This window comes from Dufourea novaeangliae, unplaced genomic scaffold (assembly GCF_001272555.1).
Source record: "Dufourea novaeangliae isolate 0120121106 unplaced genomic scaffold, ASM127255v1 scaffold89, whole genome shotgun sequence".
NCBI classification, from domain to species: domain Eukaryota; kingdom Metazoa; phylum Arthropoda; class Insecta; order Hymenoptera; family Halictidae; genus Dufourea; species Dufourea novaeangliae.
Window position 1 is genome coordinate 2,213,752 of NW_015373988.1, and position 24,707 is coordinate 2,238,458.

The 24,707-nt window shown below is 38.2% G+C and overlaps 1 protein-coding gene across 1 annotated transcript in view; it reads left to right on the top strand.

The window, feature by feature from the left end:
* LOC107187526 (ets DNA-binding protein pokkuri) overlaps positions 1 to 23,082 on the top strand; it is a 30,672-nt gene extending 7,590 nt beyond the window's left edge. Inside the window, exons 2-5 of the mRNA XM_015575645.1 lie at positions 18,856 to 19,101; positions 20,155 to 20,817; positions 21,568 to 21,817; positions 22,788 to 23,082. Coding sequence (XP_015431131.1) covers positions 18,885 to 19,101; positions 20,155 to 20,817; positions 21,568 to 21,817; positions 22,788 to 23,082 — 1,425 coding nt within the window. The 5' untranslated portion in view covers positions 18,856 to 18,884. The remainder of the gene's footprint in view (positions 1 to 18,855; positions 19,102 to 20,154; positions 20,818 to 21,567; positions 21,818 to 22,787) is intronic.
* Positions 23,083 to 24,707: the final 1,625 nt, after the last annotated feature.

Sequence of the window (24,707 nt, forward strand, 5' to 3'; positions counted from 1 at the left end):
ACACACACATACGTAGTTTCTTTGGATAGACGATGGTTTCGTCTCTCTCTTTCTCTCTCCCCGTTTGTCCGGTTAATTCCAAGAGGGAGCAAAAGGAAGCAGACGGTCGCGATAGATGGCATCCGGTTCCCCTCTTTCGAGGAAAACTCGAGGAGGAAGTTGCGTTTAAAATACCATCGCCCTCCCCCCTCCCAGTCTTCCTTCCACGCGATGGGCCTTTACGCCGACTGTAACTTTTCGTCCCCAAAAAGAAACAGTCAAGTGTAGGTACTTGTCTTTCGCCTGAAAGCTCCTTGGTATTAGTTGTGTTTCAGTAGATTGCGAATGTAAACTCGTAGGTTTGTGAGATACTTAATCCATTACCGGCCAAGCATTAAAATAGAAACTCTAGGACTATGTATATTAGTTATTTTCTAATTGAGATCTTAAATTTGAGTACATTAACCCTTTCCATTATCACAAGTGCCACCACTTTTTTTAACAGATCTGTACTAGATATTAAATAAATATTGCATGAAATCCATAAATATTGTCTAATATAGAAGATAATCAGTGAAGATAATTACAGATAGGTACTGAGGGAGAAAATAATTATGAATACTGAAAACGGTGAAATCTGAACAAAACTTTTTATTGACGTTTTAAAGGCGAAAATATTTTTATATTTATTATCATTGGCGAGATCGTGCTTGATTCCCTGCCATTGACAATCTAGACCGAGCATTTTGCAAACTTTTTTTGGGTCAACGGAGTCAGAAGTTAATATAAAGTATATTTAGCGTGGCTCCGCTCTTTAAATTCCTCGGTGATTTTCCATTGAAAAAGGTATCTGCGATTTTCAAATTGTGTTTGTATTACATTCTTCGATTTATTTGTCCAATTTATACTTCGTTTTATTGTAGAATATTCAGAAGAATCGGCAAATCAGTTGACGGTAGTTGATTCAATTATTTTAAACCAATTCTACCTGAAGTGGTAACAGAAAAATTTTATTGTAAAAAAATTCCAACATATAAATACTCGTTTCTGTGGGGTAATAGAAAACTAATTCATTATTTTTTCGTTATGAAATACGAAGAAGTAATTATCACAATAATACAATTAGTTGTAAAATATTTTTTTTTCTGGTTAATTTCTTCGATCGATCAATCGATTTATAGAGGATGAATATACGAATATAGTAATTGCGTTAACGCGTCGAAAAGAGATGCGAGTGCACGATGCACTGTGGCATTCCTCGGCAACGGGATAACTATTATTACGAATCGGATTCAGGGCAAGAGACGATGCCCTTCTCTTCTATCTATTCCTTTCTTTGTGCTCTTCCTTTTCCTCTTCTCTCTTCGTCTCTTCCTCTTCTGCTCTTCTTCCTCCCCGGCAGCGCGCCACCGACGACGTCGACGATCTTTCGGTCGAGACCTCTTAATTTCTCCCCGTTGCTGATAGACTGAATGCACAGTGGAACCTTGATTAACTGACTTTTAGATGATCTGAAAAGCTATTGATCAAGTTAATCGAGTTAAACGTTCGATCGTTAAGACTTATTACGGAAATCAGTCAGCGCGCGATGGCTCGTGAATAGATTGTTTGAACTGACGAATTGAATATTATGAATTATTTCTTTTTTTATCAGCTCTGGTACTTATGAATTATTATGTGTATTGAAGATGCAAAATGATGAATGTAATTATTAACTTATAGCTCTACGCGTTATCACTTTCTTTCGGGTTGTATCATATATATTTTTCGATACGTAATACTGGATGAACCTATACCTGTACGTCTAACACGGGAATACACCTGTAATTGACACCTATGTTCCAGAATTAGTAGCCCACTCTACCGTAATCCAAATATCGGGACGTCAGACGATTATTTCGGTAACAAGCAAATAAAACTTCCGTCGCGGCCGTCTTTCGCGGCCGGTTTTCGGGCGGTCTTCTCGATATTGCGGTATTAACGATCGGACTCTAGCCCGCCGGTATTATTGCGGTACTTCCTCCATCCCGTATTTATAAACACAGACTCGCCAGCAGCAACCGCTCGATAACCTGCCAAACTCTCCCGTCTCTCCCTCGCCTCGCCGCCGCGCGACACTGTAATTACGATGTCAAAACCGATCTGTTTCCATCGAATTACGATTATTTTCGTCACGATCCGCAAACGGAAGAACCCCTCGAATGCGGGACAATACAGTCGGAATTGTCATTGAGGTTATTTGCATTCGTAACTCGACGGGCCTTTATTTTTTAACGTATATACATTATTGATCGAAATTGCATGTCCAGCTGACGTGGAAATTGCAGTGAAAATTAGAAGAGATTGTTGTATCGTGAGAATTGATATACCTATAGCGGGGTGAAAATCGTAGTAGTCTGTCACATTCGTGCTGTGTTCTGTAAAATGGTGTTTTATTATTTAAAAAGAAAACTCTATATACCTATTGCAAGACCACGTATATAGGTTCAAAAAACTGTTACAAAATATTTCTTTGTGAAAATGGAAGTACAGAAAAAGATTTTATACGATCTAGGGGCGAATTGATCAATTAAGATTGATTTAGATCACTGTGTTTCTAAACATTTTAAAATTAAGCTTTTTCTGCTAATTTCTTTTTCACGAATATATGTCATATTTGTTGGTATTGCAAAATAATAAGAAATAAAAATAATATTTAAAATTTTATATACACTCACAACAGAACTATTCGTTTTTAGGTAGAATCTTTTGTTTCGTCATCAGACAATTGACCATGATCACTTCTTTCGAGCTTTTAATAGTGTTGAAAAATGGACGTTGGATTGGTGGAAAAAAGCACATACAGTAGACTTATAATCAGAGATATAGAAATTGATTATATTTTAAAGTTATCTATCAGAATTGATGGCAGAATCTGTAGATATTTTACTAACATTGGCTGTAGTGTTCAATAAATGTTAGATTAGAAGGGAATGTAATGCCTAAGTCGCAAATATACTTTTCATAGATTTCAAAACAAAAAAAAAAAAAAAAAAAAAAAAAAAAACAGAGGATGTCCCCTCGGCGAGAAGTAAAATAAACTCGACTCGGGGAAAGAAAACGGGGGGGTTGTGTGTTCGCCGTGTCGAGCGAGACATCTTGAGCGAAAGAAACACCTTTGGAGAGTAAAGTGCATCTTCAGAGGATGGTTTTCAAGTTTACTGGGCCACTTGAAAGGAGCCCTTTCTCCCCGTTGGGGGAGAGAGAGAGAGAGAAGAGGGCGGACGGTTCGTTGGGAAGGGTGGAGGGCAGCGCGGCGGGGGCTCGTGGAAAGACGAGACAAGAAACGTGGAGAGGAACGGAACGGAACGGAGGAATGAAGCGAGAAGAAAGAGGCTGGTTCCCATGAGGAGGAGCTGCCGCCGCTGCCGAGTGACGAGGGTGAAGCAGCCTTTTTATCGACTTCCGGTCGGCGTTAGTTGCACGCACGTGCATTCGAGGTTTCGATGCTCTCTTTGTGCCTCCGCAGAGATTCTCATCCGCCCTTCAGGGCCCTTCTTCTCGGTTCCTTCCTTTTCTGGACGGGAGAGTAACAGGTAGCCATCCGAGGAATTTCTCGTCGATCGAAAAAAAGAAAACCGTTGGAAAACCGTGCAACGAAGGTCGATTCGATGAAATTGCGCGAAAGTTCCACCCTTGTACGATTACGCCCTACGGAGGGTAGATTCTCAGGGATTGTAGAAGTTTGATTTGTATACAGGGTGATCCATTTAATACGACTCATTTGCATATCTCTGAAACTGGTGACGATATTAAAAAATGTTCAAGTTAAATGGTATCAGGGGAATCGACCCATTTGCATATCTCTGAAACTGATGACGATATTAAAAAATGTTCAAGTTAAATGGTATCAGGGGCCACGGTTTCTGATGTAACTTATTTGTATGTGGACGCTTAAAGGTCATATGAAGGTCAACTTCGTTTTTTTAAACGGAAGCGTACATTTTTTATATTGAGTCACAGTTTGCAAACTTTAGAGGAGAGGAAATCAAAGGTGTGCAAAAATCTTATAACTTTAGAACCGTTTGGTAAGAATTCAACGAGAAATAATCGCTACCATCGAACTGTTGAATGGACTTAATGTCGTGCGTATCTAAACTAACGAAGCATTTAATGCACCGCGTATTCTCCCATAGAAAAATATCCAACATAGGAAATATCCAAAGTATTTAACCTTTGAAGGACGAGCAGTTTTTTTCATAAATTTTTATAACTTTGAGTTCGAACTTTTATACATTTTTTATAGTGTTATACTACGAAATATAAACAACCCCTTTGAAGCCCAAAAATAGGTTTCCCGTCCTCTAAAGGCTAACGGATAAAACTTTTGTTAAATAAAAAAAAAATCTCTGGTACAGGGTTCGAACCAAGACAGTGACAAAAAATACCATAGTTGTGGATTTGTCTAATCAAACATTATCTATTGTGTAATTAAAGGTTCCATAGCACGACATGTGCTTCTATGACCATAGTTAACACTGATTTATCGATTGAAATTTTACATTTTTAATAATTTATTTCTTGAAAACACAACTCCCTAATGTCTTGCGAGGTGTATTTGGGTTATGTCCTTCCAAAAATCTGGAAAAAATCGGACCACGTGAATTCGTGGGTTTCGCCAGTGTCTTCTTTACGCTGAATGAGCACCTCATTAAGCGGGTGGAGTTCGTGCGGCCGAAAGTTACCCCAAGATCATCTTCGTTCGGTCCTCCCGGGGCTCCTCCTTCAGCCATCAGCTGTGTGGCTCACACAGCGGACAATAGTTGCGCGGCGATCGAGGTTATAAAAGAGGGCGGAGAATAGTAACCACGTGGGCCAGTCGCTCGACTGATAAACCTCTTCGTTCGACGACGTGTCACTGACCCCCTCGTCTGCTTTATCATCTCGGTACGCCATACTTTTTCCTCCGTCTTCCTATTAACCCTTTCGAGGCGGATATTTTCTTTTCCAACTATGCACTCAATAATATAATAAGACGGGCTATAATACACTCGAGTATGAAGAAGAAAAAATAGTTTAAGCATACTTTCGAAAATGGAATGTACCCTCGCGTGCAAACTCGGCTTCCGCTAGGGGAAAAAGTTGACCTAGTATAACATTGACTAGGAAAATCGTCGCTGACCTAAACGAAAAGATTCTCGTGGGCCATCGATCGCCCACCTGACAATGACATGATTTGTCCATTCCGTTTTGTCTTATTTTTTTTTTTTTTCGCTCAAATTTCGTTTTTACGCGAGAACTTTAATCGAACGAACTCTGATAATTGTCTCGATTGATTTTTGTGGAGTTTTGCGAGTCTCCGATAGGATCCCCGGTAGATAATGTAATAAATCGTTGTAATCGATTCAACCGTATTGCATAATCGATATGTCCGCGCAAGTGTGTCGATTACCATATTTACGTAATTTGATAGAGGAACAGAGAAGCGACGCGTTGCTGCCATAAACGGTGCGTGAGATTGAGCCGACATTCAAGTACGCACTCTGTCTCTTGGTAGTATGTACCTGCGTTATCGATTCAGTGGTTTGTAAAATCTGTTTCCTTTTTAAATAATTTATGGATCGTTCCACACCGGGAGGGCACGACGCTTAACGGGGCTTTTACGCCTCCGTGATTTATGAATATTGTTCCAGTTGAGGTCTGAGAAATTTTATCTGACGCTGGATACAGAAGATGGAATTGAATCGTTAGTTTAAGGCTTATTGTTAATATTATGAAATGTTAATATTTATTCATATTGTACGAATAAAACTCTATTCGTAATAATGCTCTTGGTTTGTTAAGATCCAGCTATAATAGAAACACAGAGCAAGTATTATCGTATATTTTGTATGAATTTTAATTAAAAATTGCGAATAGTTCTTTTATAAAACTTCTATGGCGAGAACTCATTCTTTTGCTTCAGATTCTTATGAACACTGAATGTATACTAAATTAAATTGTATAATATCATAATATACTCGATATATATAAAATGTGTAGTATATTGGAAGCAGTAAATATAATTGCAAAATACTTCGAATTTCATGAGGTATTTATATAAGGTGATAAAAATTAAAATTTGTCCGATTAATGTAAACTACAATGAACAGCATTTTAATTCATCCATGTAAAGTATACAGAGTACGCAAAGAATATTAACTATCCGAAACAGGTTCAGTTAAATTGAAATTAAATAACTTTCCAAGTATATCTCGTTCGTATAGAATTTTATTTATAGAAATCGATTATTAATACATTCGGGTTATTTTAGCCTGTTAATGGAGATTGCAGCCCACTAATGGCCACCCCGCTATAATTGATAAAACATCGGGACAGCCGATATTACTTGGCTGTGGGTCATCGCATTATATTATCATTATCTGTTAAATAACGCGTCTATGAAACCAGCGACGGGACTAGAAAGAGGAAAGATAATTATTGCCGATAAAAAACGCTTCGGCGGCGCGGGTATCGAGCTGTTTGCTCATAATGCCGTCGAGCCGGTGGGGTTTCGGAAAATTTATTTCCGTTCTGAATATGTTAATACGAGTATTGGGACATTCCAGGTCCCGATATTCGTTTCCTTAAAATTATACAGAAACCAATTAGCATACGCCATAATTTAATTGAGCAATTATATAATGTCTAGACTACGAGTCTTAATTTACATAGGCGGAATTTAAACAGAATATCGTTTCTCTGGTGAATTTGATTGGTTTAACAACAGGATAATAGAATGAAAAAATTTATTAAGTAATAAGTAGTAAATTGTAAATTATCTACACAAGAAGAAAATGTATCAAAGCAAAATTCGAAGGTATTCATAAATATGCTGCAAATTTTATGTATTTATAACGTACACAGTTTCTTAACATTCAGTATACTTAAGAATTTGTTAAAGTTTGATGAAGTTTTCATTTCATTCGGAACCCGGTAGGCCAGTAAATAAAGTAAACGAATATCTGTTTGATGCCAGTTCTCATATATAAACTCATAAAAATCTATCTTTGCATAAACATCCGCAGCCCGTTCACGACTCAACCTAATACAGGGTGGTTTCAAAATCGTGATACAACTGGCCTGGTGGTGATTCTACACGCAAAAATAAGTCGAAAAAACACAACATTTTTACATTTAAAACTTCATTTTCGAAGTGATCGAATTTGAAAATTGACTGGATCCGCGTGCAGTTATCGAACAGGACTTGACTAGCGCGTCTGTTCATTGCATTCCGTTTCTACTTACCACCGCAACAAATACACGCGTTTGAGATTAATTTTTAAATTCGATTTTCTCGAAAAGGAATCCTCAAACGAAAAAATGTATTCTTTCTTTCGACTTCCCCTTTCTCATAGAATCACCACTCGGTCGATTGCACCACGATTTGCACTACTTTTGTACTACAGTTGCGATACATTTTTCGAAAAAAGCGCATATTGCAATTTTGCGTTTCGAATTTATATATACATTTATGTATGTATAATTCATTGTATATTCTATTTCTCCAATGTATCATGCAAAAAGGAGCACTTCAATTAAAAAATCCCGCGTTCCCAGCATCATAAAAATTTGTTCCAAAAACACTACTGCGACTTTGGGCGATTTTCGATTGAGCTATGCTTGCCAGAATCTCACAAAAGAAAATCTGGCCACACTGCACCCAGAACGTCCCAAATTTTTCCATTCCCCTAACGCCACTGTACGTAAAACACTGCGGCGAAGATATTCCACCGCGAGATCCGCGTCCTCCACCACGTAACCGTTTATCAAGCGATTCCCGTCCAGTTGCAAAATAAAAGAAAAATAACACCCGCGATTATTCTTAATTGCGATAACACACGACCAGGCCGTAAGATCGGTTCCGAGGTGCTATCTTGACTCCGCCAGGCGACAGCTCCCCGAAGGGTTGGGGCAAATGGACGTGGCCGGGCGCGTGTTGATTTGCTCTTGTGCTACGCCGCTGCCTGCCACGGCTGGCTCTATCTCGCTCTGAATCTCGTTACTCCTCGCTTGTTCGTCTCTCTTGCCTTCCCCCACCCCTCCGCCGCGCCACTCCTCTAGCGTCGGCGAGCGAGAAAGCACTTCCTTGCGAGTCGTCGTCGGCGGTGGCGGCGGCGAGAGCGTGACGTAAGCGGACGCGCGAGCATCGGGTTCACCGACCAACTCAAGGTCGCGGAAAAGCCGGCTTTTCCTCTGCGTTTTCCGCGCGGGGTTCCCCCTTTGGTTTCACAAACGATAAACGTCAATATCGAACTCTCTCGGGAGTGAATTGTGGAGGATCCTCCGATTTCAGTTGATTCGACACACGGTCGTATACATAAGCACAAACGAGGTATAGGAGTAGACCTTTCATCTTATGGAAGTTGATGGCCCACCTAGGGTGTAATACCAACACCTTAAAAAGCCTATGATTTTAGCGACCTCTACGTGGTCACAAAAATACATTGGAGGGGGCCACAAAAATACATTGGATGAAATGTATACTGCTATACCTCGTCTGTGAGATAAGTCTGGAAACTCCCGTGGTGTGGATAATCCCTTAATGATGAAGAAAAGTTTCGTGAATCTTCCGCTAGCCACACAGCGCTGCTATCGTAGTGTACACCCACCAGCAAACTTGGCTTCCACTAGGGGAAAAAACGGCGTAAGGGTTAAGGCCTTCTACCACTTGGTATCGGGAATTACTGAAATTTATGCGAAATTAACGTTCGATTTAACATTTATTTCAGTGCTTGAATTAAATTTACCAAGTGGTAAGAGGCCATTTGGTAATTTTATCAGAATGATCTATTGATATATATTATATGATCTATTGATTATATTCATACTTACTATAAACGAGAAGAGTTTACTTGTTTTTTGTGATTTGTCAGTACCCAGCTAGGAAATGCCTTCCGATCACTTCTTAGATAATTAATATTTGTAAGTAAGAATCTAATTCATCATCTTTCTATTATTTAAACACCTATCCAATTATTTAATTGTAATTAAAATTGAATTTACTAAAATGAAATCCCATAGTTTGTATCCATACAAAGCTTCCTCTTATAAAATATCGCTGTCCATAAATCATCAACTTCTCTTTCTTATCGTAAAGATAAATTTAAAGAGCCACGATTAAATCAGATTAACAAGCGATCGGTGGGTAGCCTAGTAACAACTTTCAATTAGCAAATACAACTCGTAATACTTTTATTCTTTGTTCATTTGTCCCAAGGATTAAATGTTGTACAGTTCAATCTATCGATTAACGGCACGATCGAGTTATTATTCACGTGTTGACAATTTTTGTTTACCAGTTTCTTCGCGGCATTGGGTTATCAGTTGATGGCACGAAGGCGCCCGTCATTACAGCTTCCTTCGATACTACCGTCGGGTATTACTTAACTTACTTGAATAACGAGCGATGTAATAATGTTATTAAATATTCGAAATATCTTTCAAATATCGCTTAATATTCTTGAATGATGCTCAGTATAAGAATGCTATTAAAATGTTCGAAGTATCGTTGCTTTGGCACAAAATCGTTTATATTTGAAAATTACACGGTCAAAATATTCTAGTATTACTAGTAATATTAATTAATTTCGAACTACTTGTAGAGGACCTACACTATATTTACTCCCTATATTATTCACCATAGGATGCATGTATAAAAGAATTAATAGGACTATTTCATCAAAAGTACATTAAAAAGTTACAGAAAGATAATCTGTAGAGAGATAATAAAGAAATATCCTTATAAATTTATAGTTAAAGGACTGTAAGGTAGGCTAACAATATCTTACCCCTTATACAGTGTTTATATTTATTTTCACCTATAATACACATTATTCATATTTATTTATAACACACTTTGTTATTATATCGTAAACAACACTGTTGCAATGTAGACGTATTATTATCATCATGATTGAAATTCTCGTTTCACTGTCTTCCACATTTCTGTACACCATAAATGCCTAAACATCGCAATTTCATTACTATACTAAGAAACAAAACTGCTCATAAGTAGACTGCAGATATTTATACATTCATAGCTTGCAATTTGAAAAACCCAATAAAATAAACATTTTAATATTGTTAATACTTTCAATGTGTTATTAACGTAATAAACCCTCTAGTACAGAATTACCAATTTTGCTCAATTTTGAGCTATTCAGATATTAATATCTAAAATTGTGAATTTGCATAATCTTCTGCAGTCTACTTATAAGTGTAATGTAACTGAACATTGTCGTAGTTAATACCATTTTATAGCTAATAGGACGTAAAAGAACGAAAGAAAAAAAAATAATTATATTATTCAGTTTTACCCTCGAGTCACACGTGTTCAACTGTTCCGAGGGAAATTTTCGTTTTCTCCAATTATATCGTTAAAAAGAAAAGAATTCACCGAAACTCGTGTCCGAATTTCACGGTGCATTGTTCAGACGTCTGCACGGGACGAGCGCCGTGATAAAAAAAATTACATAATAACGGTTGCGTACCTGCGAAGAACCGCAAAGACCGCCGAGGACTTTCTCCTCGATCTCGGTGCACTCTGTTTACCTTCGCTATAATTCACGTTACGCTCTAACTGCGTAACGATCTATCGCGCATGCGCCTATGCAAATCTTCAACGATTACACAGATTCTTCTGAGAACATTTACCAGCGATCCTTTAAACAAGCGTGTTTGCGTTATGATAACTAAGGGAGTGATTGATCAAATTTTTCAATTTTGTTGAGATTCGAGAAAGTTACGCCGAATTCCGAAGTTCGGAACAAGAAAATTCGATTGTTAACTGTAAAAAATATAATTTTTTTTTTCTTTTAATTTAATCGATTTAGGATGCAAGAGGTAGAGGCTCCCATTTTATGACACTTAAAATTATGGTAATTATATTTCCAATTATTCCTAAGTGATCACAGAATATATAAAGAATAAATTAAATTGTATAGATTATTTACCTTATTCTTTTAAATATTAAATTACAATCTTAAAACTGAGGAGGAATTATTTATTGGGATTACTGAAATTTCAGTTAATCAACTCATGGTTTGAATTTTTCTTAAAACTAATCATTAGAATGCTAATGTTTATATAAATTCACATTCTTACGAATTGAGAAAAACAGATTTATAGAAATTTAGGTTTTTTATTAAAAGTGTCAGTAGCTTCAAAATTGGTAGAATAATAGAAATATTGAATATATATTATTAGATTATACATAAACATTTTTATACTATGGCGAAGTATCCCTCGACACGTGCTATAAATTCATAAAATCCGCTGTCTGCTGACAACATTAGGTTGCTGCAAATGTTATGACTAGACTACGGGTGTTTATGTAAACATAGATCTTTATTGTCTGGTTTACGAAACGCTGAGATCAACTGGAAATTTGTTTATTTCGTTGGATACTATTAAATCCCAGATGAAACAGAAATCCCATTGAATTTTATTAAGTAATGTACTGAATCTCTAATAATCTTATCAAATATAAATCTAATGATGACTTTTGATACAAATTTACTAGTAGCGCTTCAGAGGTAAAAAGAAACACTTGCTATCGGGCTTTCAGGTAATTTTCGTGTTTCTCGATAAGCATTTTCGTCACGAACCCTTCTATCGCAAGACATGAGTGACTTATTGCACGAGAGTCGATCAATTAGCAGCTAAGAATAGGTGTCGTAACGGCAACGGATTAAGCTGTTATCGCCGATATCTCGTGTTATCGAAGAATCAATAGTAGACTGCCTCAGAACGAAACCGGAGAAAACTATACGAACGAAGCGAGAAGGAGAGAGGAAACAGTCGAGTATACCCGGAAGAAATAAGGATTGACTCTTTTCCCTCCCCCCTTCCGCGATAAATCTTAAATCCTCGTCAAGGATCTTCCGCCTTCCACCATTTCGGGGAAGAACGAAGCCGTGCAATGCTCGACTGAACTTTTGAACACATTTTTGGCACGGTGTTTTCGTTTTAATTCACGGTGAATGGCGATCGTCCACGTTTCCAAGTAGATAATTATTACGGAAGCACGTTTCGACAGAAATTGTTTGTTGTAAGAACGATCGAAAGAACTTGTAATTCAGCACACAATCGGTTTAATCGTCAGCTTCGATTGAAAGTGTTTCGTTCACTCAGGGTCGTTGGTATGTATTAGGACTCTTATCGAATATTCAGTGAATGTTACGAGGCATTACGGAATTGCTGAAATGCTAAAAGAAATTTTGTTTAGGGGATGTTAACCCTCGGAAACCACATCCCACCTCTGAATACGTAAACATCGGACTGCAGTAAATTTTCGATGAGTGTTCGAAAGATCCTCGGCATTAACAAGGTGAGGTCGCCAGGTGTAACGCTGATTTTTCCATGAGGTTTAGCACGGTGATAGAACTTGGAATTCTGGAACCAGTGATGTTCGTTTCAGAATTGTAATTCTTATTTTCATTCACGAAAGATCAACTGAGAACACCTTGAATTATCTGAAAAACACTAACCTATACCACAAAATCTGATTACCTAACACTAGGCTTACCCAGCTTTAGCGTTGCTAATCGCCTAGATTATAGATGCGACGTAATACCAAAAATAAAGAAGAGAAAAAGAAGTCTTTCGTTGTTCCATCGGTATGCGGAATCTTTTATCTAAATGGCAAATTAGTTCGCATCCGGAAGCGTGCGAATGTCGTCCAAATCGTAGTTTCGTTCGATCCTCGCGAGTTACGTAAGCACACCGATGAATCGGTAACGAACTTCTGACATTAAGGAAATCTTAAATCGAGTAAAAGTACTATATTTTAGTCATATATTTTAGTATGTACCTACGTATGTATGTTCTTTTAATATTGGCCTAATCGATCTTTATATAGATACATACATAATGGTTTCAACAAGAAAGAGAGATTTATGAGTATGTACTTAGCATATTCATGTTCGTTCTACAATTTTAAATAAAACTTAAAGATTGAAAATAACGTTAAAGATGAAAAATTGTCAACTTTAGGTAACATTTTATAAGACTGTAATTTTATGATGGTTTCAAGCCTTCTTGGTTTGTAGTTGATTCTATTAAGGTGATATGAAGTGCAATTTTGTTCAATTATATTATTACAGCATGAAAACATCTACAATGGTTATTTTTAATTTGAAAAGTCATCTAAATATCTAGACAAATGTTGATAATCTTCAGTTTTCCTCGAAAATCTGCATGCACCTGATAAATACACGAGAATCTGAATGTATCACGATGATTAAATGAAATAATAAAAATTTGACTACCGGTAATTACTCGAGTAATTGGTCGAAATAATTGAGAATAATACTCTTGTAAGAACAGTAATACAGACTAACGCTTCAAAATGTTAACTGCGTTATACAACGCCACGAATGTGCTACTAAGGAAATCCGGAATTGATTTCCGGATAATCTAATAATATGTTTGTACAGGGTGATACTAAGTGCGCGTCACAAAAATTATAGACCTACTCTAGGCTTCTTATTTAAGTCTACAAGATTCAACAAATTGTTTGCATGCAGTTTCTGTCTGAAACATTATTTTACAGGGCAAATTTTAGGCTGTATCGAATTATTATTTAAACTATTTAACTTAGTTTACTATCAAAAATAGTTTTCACATTTATAATAATGAATTTTCTATTTGATAATGGTCTCAGAAATAATTTAATTAAGAAACATGAACTTTATTAAATTATGATTATAATAACAATAGCAGTTATTAATAGTCAAGAACGAAACCAATATTGCACTTTTAATTGCTTTTAAAATTTAGTACAGTTACTCGTTTTTACAAATTCTTGAATCTTCGAATGATAAGATACATATTTTAATTGTATTGTCATTCCCATCGATAAAATTTAATATCACTTGAGATTAATAATCTAATGAGGAATGTAAAATATTACTTCGATAAACTTTTTACTTTATATATTATAGAGTATTTTTCATTGAAATAAAAAATGTCCATCTCAGGTTTATAACAAAAGTTCAGTACGGACTATATTGGGAGCCATACATTTTGATGCGCCACTTACATAATACGTTTATAACGCCACTGTAACGTATGTTACACAAACTTCGTACAACTTTACGTCGTGTTCATTTTACTTTATCTATCAACTTCAAAGTATCAGTGACAATTCATACTGCGACACAAGACGAAATTATCTAAAAAGGAAATAGACTGCGGATTTTTATATAAAATGACGTCTTCTAACGTAATTTTTGACAACAAAGGTAGGAATTTATTTCTTCTCTTAAATATTTTATTGGGTTCAGAATAAAATAGAAAATACATTGCCATCTGACGAAAGTTTTTCCTCTTTTGCTTTACACAAAGTCCTATTAGCTATAAATGCATAAAATCCGCAGTGTATTTACAAATAAAATTCTTAAATAGATGTATAAAACAACGATAAATTATGTGATAATTTAAAAGCATTCTAGAATCTTTAGATATATCTCAATCCTTTTTGCTGATTTCTACGCGCGAATTAGCCAACGTGGAGTTTATCTGGGAACGTTGAGGCGTTTTGTACACCGAAACCATCGTGTGTAGTTATTGTAAAGCGGTTAAAAGTAGCGGAAACAGCACTCAACGGTGAACCCGTTGGAGGGGATTTTAAATATCCGCAATAATTGCCGAGGGATCCGTGAGTGTGGCGGTTTTTGCCCGAAGGAAGATTATTCGAGCGGTTGGTTTCTTACGCGGCGAACGACTTCCGGCATGACTTCCTCCTTTCGTTGGCTCGTCGGCGACCTCCAAGCCGGAAATGTCCGTCCCGGATGATCGATCGATCACATTTCGTCCGCCGGAATTCGTTCCAGTTTTCTTGTTACACACGATTCCAGCACCGGTTGGCCACGTTCCTGGATCGAAATCCCCTCGATCGCGACACTGTTCACCTATTTCTCCAATTTTCCTTCTTTCAAACGCCACGCCCATCTGTGTCGTGACTTCTTCCAAGTGAAATACGAGAGCATCTTTTTGGCAGAAATTGTAATGATTGAAAGTTTATGAAAAAAATTCACAATTTCAGATACTTATAAGTTAAAACTCTAAATAACAGAGTTCTCTAGATAAATGAGAAAACGTACTTAATAGTAAATTTTTTAGAAGCGTGATAGCTAGATCTCGGATTTTATGCATTTGTAGCATGAAGAAGTATGTGAAATACAGTAAAGACGAAAATTTAATATTTTATTTCGACCTCAGTAAAGTCCCTGAGAAAATAAGGAATTTTCTATTTGTACTCCTGCCTTTATGAAACACTTCATAAAATGACATTTTGCATCACTGCTGCTTTAAAAAGATAACAATATTTCCTAAAATAACCTGCGTATAATATTTCAGTTGCAAGCGCTTAAGCTGAAGTATATTAAATCAAGGTTTACACAAACATAAATTATAATCGTTAATTCGACCTTTAACGTTAATGGAATACGGATGTAAAATATGTCACATGTATGGTACGACCGGATATACTTCTGCTGTATGTACCTCTGTCATTCAGCAAATAAAGCACATTAATTTCGTACATTCGTATTAATTCAAGTAAAGGGATACACGAATAATATCGCCCCACGTCTTAACCCAAGAACTACCAAACAAGTCAAAATGACTTGTCAATACACTCTTACAACGACGATTAAAATGTTATGACAATTCATTTTCTCAGATCTTCTGCACTTTTTATTACGATATGAAAGTGAAAAAATTAGTCAATTTCTAAATTTCTAAATTTTCAAAAGTTTTTCACGTTTATCCACCGATCGAAGCAAATATGCATTTATCGTTGGTAATTCTAGTGTTAATTTCCCAAGAAAGAGGACGGTGTAAACCACAGATGGGCTGACTAATTATCTAGATAAAAAGTTTCGAATAACGAAAAAAAGGTAAAAACAGTATTTCGTTATTTTCAATTGTTTAAACGTGGAAATTTCAATTTTTATAATAAAATAATACTTCTTTAATCCCATTAACTGTTTAAAGCTCAGAACATCCTTAGATACTGCTGCTTTTCACTGTGTTCATTATTTGAATAAAATTCTGCCCAACTCTGGTATAAACTCACGTTGTATCTGAGCGAAGATATCTGACGAGTCGTCGCAACAACGCGACGTGTCGCGTACAACGTGTACGTGGCTCCCCGAGGCGGAAGCGGAGATCGTTCGAACAGGAAAAAAATAAGCGTCGGTAGCTGTAATTGATAGCTCCGTAAGAATAACTCGAAGCGACGTTAAAGCTAAAAATCGGTTGAAAGCAGGAACGATCTCGAGGTCTCCTCTCGAGTGTTGTGTCCCTCTTTCTCACCTCTCATGGTTGCCTCTCTTTCTCTCTCTTTGTTCCGCTGTCGGTACACGTGGTAAGCTTCCCGAACGAGGATTTCCTGGTGTCGAGACAACGGCACATCGACCTTCGCATGCCAGCATCTCTGCCTTTTTTTCCCTCCTAACGAGACTTTTTCTCCCCTCCCCTTACGATCTCACAGCTCGTCCACGGTAGAACAATTCGATTAGAGGCGTTAATCGACGGGGCCCAGGGTACACCACCCACGTAATTAGCGGCTTATCCAACCGTGAAAACTCCTTTCCAGGTTTAAGGTTAGGTTAACTCCGGCCCGATGGCTTAATAAGCTGTGGTCGCTTGTACGCATGTACCAGAGTTGGGCAGAATTTTATTCGAATGATACGCAGTGAAAAGCAGCAGTATACGGAGGTGTCGTTCATTTGCATTATTTAAAAAAAAATGAAAAATAGCCCGTTAACACGAAATTCGTTTTTGTTATATTTAACTACAAATAGTAAGGTATAAAAAAAGTTAATATTTCATTGATTTGAGCAATCTAAACTAATCGTTTTGTACAGTGTGATGCGTGTATACATACACTTCCGTGGTAGTGACCAAGAAAATTGCACGTATATGTATATACGCCAATGATACAAATGGGTTAATCGCCGAGTCTGAAATCACGTCAACTGCAAAGATTAGAAAGTGGCGGTTAAATAGTAGTTTTATAAAATATAACTATGCATTAGATCCGGATGTAAGAATGTAAGTGAACTTATCCCAAGTATTATTATTTCCGTTTGAAACTCGATCATTTCACTGAATCACCCTGTAGAATTGTATCAAGCATAATCAAAAGTAATTTTCGGCCCATTTAAGCTTGACGATATATAATATTTATAATGTCACAATTGCAGGAAAAGAGCGAAAAGTTGTAGAAAATCGGGACAATTATTTTGAGCAACGAAGACTGTAATGATGTGTTCAGTATCGATAAAAAAATTGAAAAAATGGCCATCACATTTGCAGGCAACTAATGAATTATATATCGTATTGAGAATCGAAAATGTCGAAAGCTTTTCGAGGCGTTGGAATATTTTCATTGACATTTCTGTACCGAGAAGGAGTGTTCCTCTGAGAAATTATTTTATCGCGAATACCGGACGGATAAAAGAAAGAAAAAGAACGGAAAGAGCCTGTAAGTCGATGAAAATAAGTTATGTAAATCCGCGTTTCCTGCTGCCTTTCATTCTTATACCACGGCGGTCTATGCTAATAATCTTTCCTCTTTCCTAAGCCGATGTACCGCGTCACGACCATTCGATTACGGTTTCGACGTGTGCTTCTCGTGAACTTGCTTCAAAACTTTTTCGACCAGAAATCGTACAGCTCAATGACATTTTCATTTGAATTACTTTCATTTGCATCGACAAAATCGATTTTTGCGTTATTGTTAGAAATATAACTGTATCTTATTTTTAGGACCAGTAAGTAGTTACGATTAATCCGAAGATCGATTAATCGGTTTGGAGTTAAATTGTGTCGAAGTGGGATTGAAAAAATGGACAGTTACATTTTATTTCCCGCCTTTCAATCGTATTACCAAAGGAATTTATAACCGAGGGCGAAATTTTATGAATATTTCAGAAAAGTTTAAATATAACAAGGACCAAATTTTATGAGGTCTTTCCAGAAGCAGTGTCGTTTCTAGGTTCACTGGAAACGAGTGCTAAAACAGGAATAGTTTGAATATTCGATGGTTAAAATTAATCGAAAGTATTAATTTTTTATTCGGCGAGTTTGGAACCGACATTACGTATGCAACGACATGAAAGTACACTCCTATTTTTATGTATTAAGTTGCAATGAGGATTGTGAAATGGAAACTTATATTCCGAATTTAAGGGATTAAAAAAAAAGGGTAATCTTTATCAATCTTTTAATTTTATTATGTTCTACATTTTGGTGTTTTTTGCAAACGCATTAATAGTGGTTGTAATACACATATTGTTCAGGTAAATAAGAAATCTCTTTGGCCAATAGCGGTAGAATGCACAAAACAATTAACTAGCAATAGTAAGAACATTTAAATATAATATTTATGTAACAAGAAAGAAAATGATATATTATTAAAATATTAAAATTGAATACAGTAAATATAAAATACAGTAATTTTAGGTACTAACGAGTAATCCACTATTTGTTATATATTACCATAATATTACTCGTTTCTGTTCGACATCCTGCGCGACTTTCACCAAAGAAAAACTAAAGGAAACCCATGTAGCATTTGAATTACGTTTCCTCGATGACAAACAAAAAACGGTAGTACTCATCGGTGCACTTAACTCTCGAATCGATATAAAACTGAATACGTCCCAGCACAAACGAACATTACTGAGAGACGATAGGTTTCCATCTTCCCCCAAAAAACAAGCACACCGATATAAGTATTCCGTCTGCCGCCTCGTTGATTAATAATTAGTCGTTCGGTGTTGTCGGTCGTCAAATGGAACGCGCCAGGTATATATTAATCGATTGCCTCGGTGTTGATTTCAGAGCGGAGAGAATAGAAAGTGGGACGTGTTATGAAATTGTTGCCGACGATCCAGCTGCCGCAATTGCCGCCGGTCTCGGCCGGGGGTGGAATGACGGGGATGGACTCACGGCTGCCACCAGGCATATCCTTGCCTTTCAGCCCCACGGAGCTGCTCTGGCGATACGGCCCGGCCATGAATTTTCCACCCACCCACCCACCGCCCAGCCCGTTCCTCGACTTCAAGACTCATCTGCCAGCAAGTCTAGGTATGTCCACTTTTCACTCCTTAGATAGCACATAACGCCTTTGAAACGCCCATTTTACTGCTATTTTACGTCCAAGACGCATTTAAGCCGTCTTTAAGGCGTCGTGTGCTGTCTGGGTTTATTGTCACCCTATTCGAAACGCGTATATACTATTCGTTGATACGAATATTATACGATTTTGGTGAAATCTTGGTACCTTAGTTTTGAAGAAATGGATTAGTAACGGTTTTGTTGAAGAAAGATGAGAAAAATGACGAAGGTCATTATTAACCCTTAACCACAGATAATTCTTATTTTCTATTATCGTTGTGGAAATAGCGTGTCTGATCCATAATGAAACAAAACTTTCCAACTCTTTGATAAAAAAAACAACAATTTATTATTTTCAAAATAACGTTTTATAAAGTAATTTGTAAAGACAAGAATAAAAGTATGAATTCCATGCTTCCCATTAGTATCTTATTAGACTACGAATATAATAGTAACCTCATTGCATCGAATAAAAGTTTTTTTTTCGTATTGCATTTCATCTGGCCCTATAGGCCATAACTGGAATCGCTATCTGCGAAAAGGGGATATCTCCATTTTTCTAAGGAATTCGCTTTTCGGCAAGGTACCACTTTTATAAGTTGCATACACAAGTTCCTCCAGAAAAGGATCATATCTATACCCTATCTAGTATGCTATGGACGTCAATAATTTCTGTTTACTACAGAAACGGGACATGTCCAGGAGATGTCATCTAAAAATGTTCATCTTCTGAAAACAACACGTCCCCTTTCTGCAGTTAGCGATTCAACTTCATAAAATCCACAGTCTAGTAACAACAGAACTTCCCGAAACTACGAATCCTTCGCAAGATCTTTCGTATGCCTGAAACGCTTCCGAAAACGTTTCTTCGATACACCAAAGGTACAAGGTTTCCCCCGAGCGATTATGCACCATCAATATCAAACCGCGTCTAAACATTCGACACGGTCGTTCGCCAGACGTGATCTGAATGGCAGGCTCATTCACAAGACACGATAACCAAAAAGAACATATGTTGAACAGCGTCCGACCCGCGGCTGTGGTCCCGAGAGGATGTGGCGACGTTTCTCCGTTGGGCGGAACGGGAGTTCGATCTACCGCAGTTCGACATGGACATGTTCCAAATGAACGGGAAAGCGTTGTGTCTGCTGACCAAGGCGGATCTGGGCGAGCGATGTCCAGGCGCTGGGGACGTGTTGCACAACGTGCTATCGATGCTGGCCAGGGACTTCAGTCAGCTACAGAGGTGTCTTCCGAGCAGTCCAGTGACACCGACCAGGCCTTCCGCGTATCCTCTTAGCCCCCATTCGCATCCCCCGACACCAACATGGACGGAGAACCCGTACACAGCGAATCTGGCCTCATTGATGTCCGCGAACTCGGTCACACTGTCCCCGGCCCCATCGGTGGACAGTCAAGCGGGCTCACCTGGGCACACCGAGGGTGCACAAAGTCAGGTCTACAAGAGCGACTCGGACGAGGACAATCAACAAGCGGCCAACGGAAGTCCACCGGCCACGCCAACCGCTTTAGCCGCGCAGAGGCTAAGCGAGGTATGCGTCAAGGATCAGCCGAGCCCCACGCTGACGCAGCCGATGATGCCCCTGACGCCTGGTGCCTTCAGAACGAACGCCGCGAACGCGGCCAGGGAGTTCTTTCCCAGCGACTCGCCTGAACCCAATACCAGTAAGTTTCTCCTTTTTGCTGTACAGGGTGTTCGTGAAGATATAGGGCATTTCCAGATGGTGGATTCCATATGCAAAACTGAGACGAAAGTGACGAATGATAAGTTGCTTCTTTTTACTTATACAGGTGCTAAAAAGATCGGCCAATCTGCGACGTGTATCTATGTGTAATCTGATCGATAAGTCCTTTACCGTTTTGTAATCTGAAGCTCCATTTCCGAGATATCCATGTTGCGGATTGTCCCATCTTTTTGGGACACCCTGTATATGCGTTCAATGAATAATATGGGCTGTGCATGGAATATCGCTATCGGGTGTTTAATTAGATATAAATCAGGTAATTTAAATACGTGGTATATGAAACAAAATTTACTGCAGCACTCGCCATCATGAATGAAGTGTTCTCCATAGTCATCGTTCTATTTTTCAATACTCCACTCTCGAAGAATTAATAATAAATACAATTTATTTAAAAAGATACTCTTTGTAGTGTTTAAAGATAGAAAAACGTAATTGGGACAGTGTTGGACAGATCAAAGAACTGTTACACTAAATTATATATTTAAAACACAATTCTTATTAGTATTTTTTACATTCGAAGTGTCTATTGACTCTGAAAACGACAATATTGTCGTCTAAATGTGTGTAATATATTTGAAATAACAGTGTCTACGTGGGTGCAAATCCTTTTTCTTTAAAAGTAACATCCACGAACACAAAACTTTCAATCGGCTTTCTTCTCCTGTCGCAGATGGTAGACTTCTATGGGATTTTCTACAGCAACTGTTGAACGACCCCTCGCAACGGTACACCCACTATATCGCGTGGAAAAGCCGGGAAACAGGAGTGTTCAAAATCGTCGATCCTCCCGGGCTGGCGAGGCTCTGGGGCATCCAGAAGAATCATCTCTCGATGAATTACGATAAAATGAGCAGAGCCCTACGATACTATTATCGCGTGAACATTCTCCGGAAGGTCCAAGGGGAACGTCACTGTTACCAGTAAGTGTTTCATAGCCATTTTCATTTCTTTTTGTATCTCCACTTTCTTTCGATATGTTTACTTGACGCTTCGAAAACTTTTAACTCTTTCAACTACGGTTCTTCTGGAATTTTGCTGATGGTATATAATTCGTTAATAGAATTACAAGCAACTTTCGAGTTTTACTTTTTGTCATTTCTGCAATTTTGAATCGAGAGTTGCTTTCGACCCATAAATATGAATTTTAGGCAATTACAAATGAAATACAGATTGAGTATTTTTGAATTTTCTACCTCTGTATCAAATTTGATAAAAAGACGAGAATGGATGACGTTCTGTATTAAAGTATTCAGATTTCCTATAAATATTATAATATTTTTCTCTACAGGTCACAGATAAAGAATTTTCCGTGTACATTTGTCATGTAAAAAAGTTGTTTCTTTACTCCTTTTCGTCTTAAAGTTTCATCCGCTATACGTCCTATTTATCTACGAAGCTGTACAAGATACTCGGCATAACGGTATCCACGAGTATGAAGTCATTGCAAATACTTTGACAAAAAACGTTTCTACCTAACATTAATTTTACACTTTAAAAAATATTTTTTTTACTACTGTATCGAAGTTTCACTTTATTTGTGTGCTAGAATGCCTCACAGAAATATTATAAAGTATAATAAAGTTCATTTGAAGTGCAACACAAGAATAAACGAACATATCAGTACAGAATTATCACATGGTAGCTAAACGCGGCTTAAGGTGTTTTAACACTCGACCGTATGAACATACTCAAAAGATTGTATCTGACAAACATGATCAATCTACACACTGTATATAATTCATTTTACATAACGATTTCGTGAAAATATCCACTTTATCATATTCACGTGTTCAATACAAACGTCTCCTATTCGACAATCATATTATTGTACCCTAAAGTTGTTTCTAAATACTCGGAACGCCGTTTTAAAATGAATTCCTTTGTGTTCAGATTTCTGCGAAATCCGACGGAGCTGAAGAACATAAAGAACATATCTCTGCTGCGTCAGCAAATGCGGATAAAGTCCGAGCCGGAAGAAGAAGGCGGAAGTGGCGTCGAGCCGGAAATCGATATGCCAACAGACCTCTCGATGTCCAGCATGAGTCAACCATCCAACGAGCAACAACAACAACAGCAACAACAGCCGCAGCAGCAACCTCTACCTCTTCACGATCCACCCACGAAATACAGAAGTCACGCGTACAATCTGGTGAAAACCAATCAGGAGTCGGAAGAGAGAAAGTGACGCGGAACGTAGTGCTGTCACGATCGCGCGTTATTAAAATTGGCAGCGTCGATGGACTGTCCACAGCATCGCGTCCTTGCCGTCCGCTGAACGGGGGATTGCGTTTCTCGAGAAACATGATCGAAGGAATTCGCTTCCGGAGCACGTTTGGAAATGCTCCTTGAACACACGATGATTCCCTTCGACGTATCCGTTCCCCGGTGACTCAATCGTGTTTCCGGTGGACAACGACGCTCAACAGAATGACCGTCGCCTGTAAAGACACGGCTGGGTCGAGCCTGACCCGGACCATAGCCAGGCACACGGATAAATGAATCCAGAAACCGGTGGATTATCGACGTTTCCCGAACGGAGAAACGAGAAAAGACTGATAATAAAATGGGAGCACATTCTTGAGGTTATGTATCGCGACGGGGCGCATGCGCCACGGACGACGATTCAAAAACCGACAGGAAGGAATGTCGCCAATTCTGTCTCGTCGACGACCATAATCCAAGGATTTACGTCGTTCGGTTACTGTTTCCGCGCCCGTCTCAATTTTGTCGATTGTGACGATTGATAACAACGACGACGGACAATTCGACGTCGATTCTGAATCGGCCCGAACGATATCGAGTAACACAAACCGGACACGTGTGGTTCGTCAATCTGCCCGCGCGCACTTCGAATCGTAAGATGATCGACCGAGCTTGTCGACAGAGGGCGACACGGTCGATCGGTCGCAATTCCGGAAGACGCTTCGGTGAAGCTGAACTCTCGCGGATATTCCGCCAGTCGTTTTCTTTATTTTTTTTTTTTCTTTCTATCTCCTTCTTTTTTTTTCTCCTTCGTGTTAAAACACGTGCGCGAGTGTGAAACGTTTCTTCGCTTCTACAACGAACTACTTTAGGAAGGCTTATATAGAGAGCGTTTATCGACGAACGTACAAAACGGTGGTTCGGGAAACGATCGAGGTATTTTTATTCCAAAGTTGTTCTGTGATGTAAAGTTTAGCTTGTGAAAGTAAATTGTCCCGGGGGCCGTGAGCTATGGCTTAGTTGTACGACTAGAGATCGAATTTATCGAAAGTATGTTTTTTGTTTTTTTTTTCCTTTTTATTATTCGGGAGGAACTGTTGTATCGGGAGGCTTCGCCGTGAAGTCTAAACAAAAAATTGGGGGGGCGATAAGGAAGTAAATTAATGTAATATAAAACCGAACGAAAAAGCAATTGTAGTTCGATCTTAGAGGGGCGGGGGGGGGGGGATCTTCCAGCGTACCGAGATGATAAGGATCCATCCTGTAAATACCTGGATTCGATAAAACTTTAGAGCGAGTTTCCCGTTGCACCAACTCAGTTGTGCCAATTTAATATCGTCGGTAATTTACGTCTAAGTATGCGTTTAGTCGAATGTGTCTCTGCAAAGAAAGTGGGGAGAGGATAAACGGTGACCGGTTTGTCAAAACGACGCTGAGGATCGATCGTATCCCTGAATCGTAGGTACTCACGAATAAGTTGACGAACTATAAAGTTAAACGCGATATAGTGAACTCTATTAAGCGACAAAAAAAAGAAAAGAGAGAAGAGTTTTATGGAATTCGGGGCCAGAGTTATATATATAAATATATATGAATATAAATTTATGT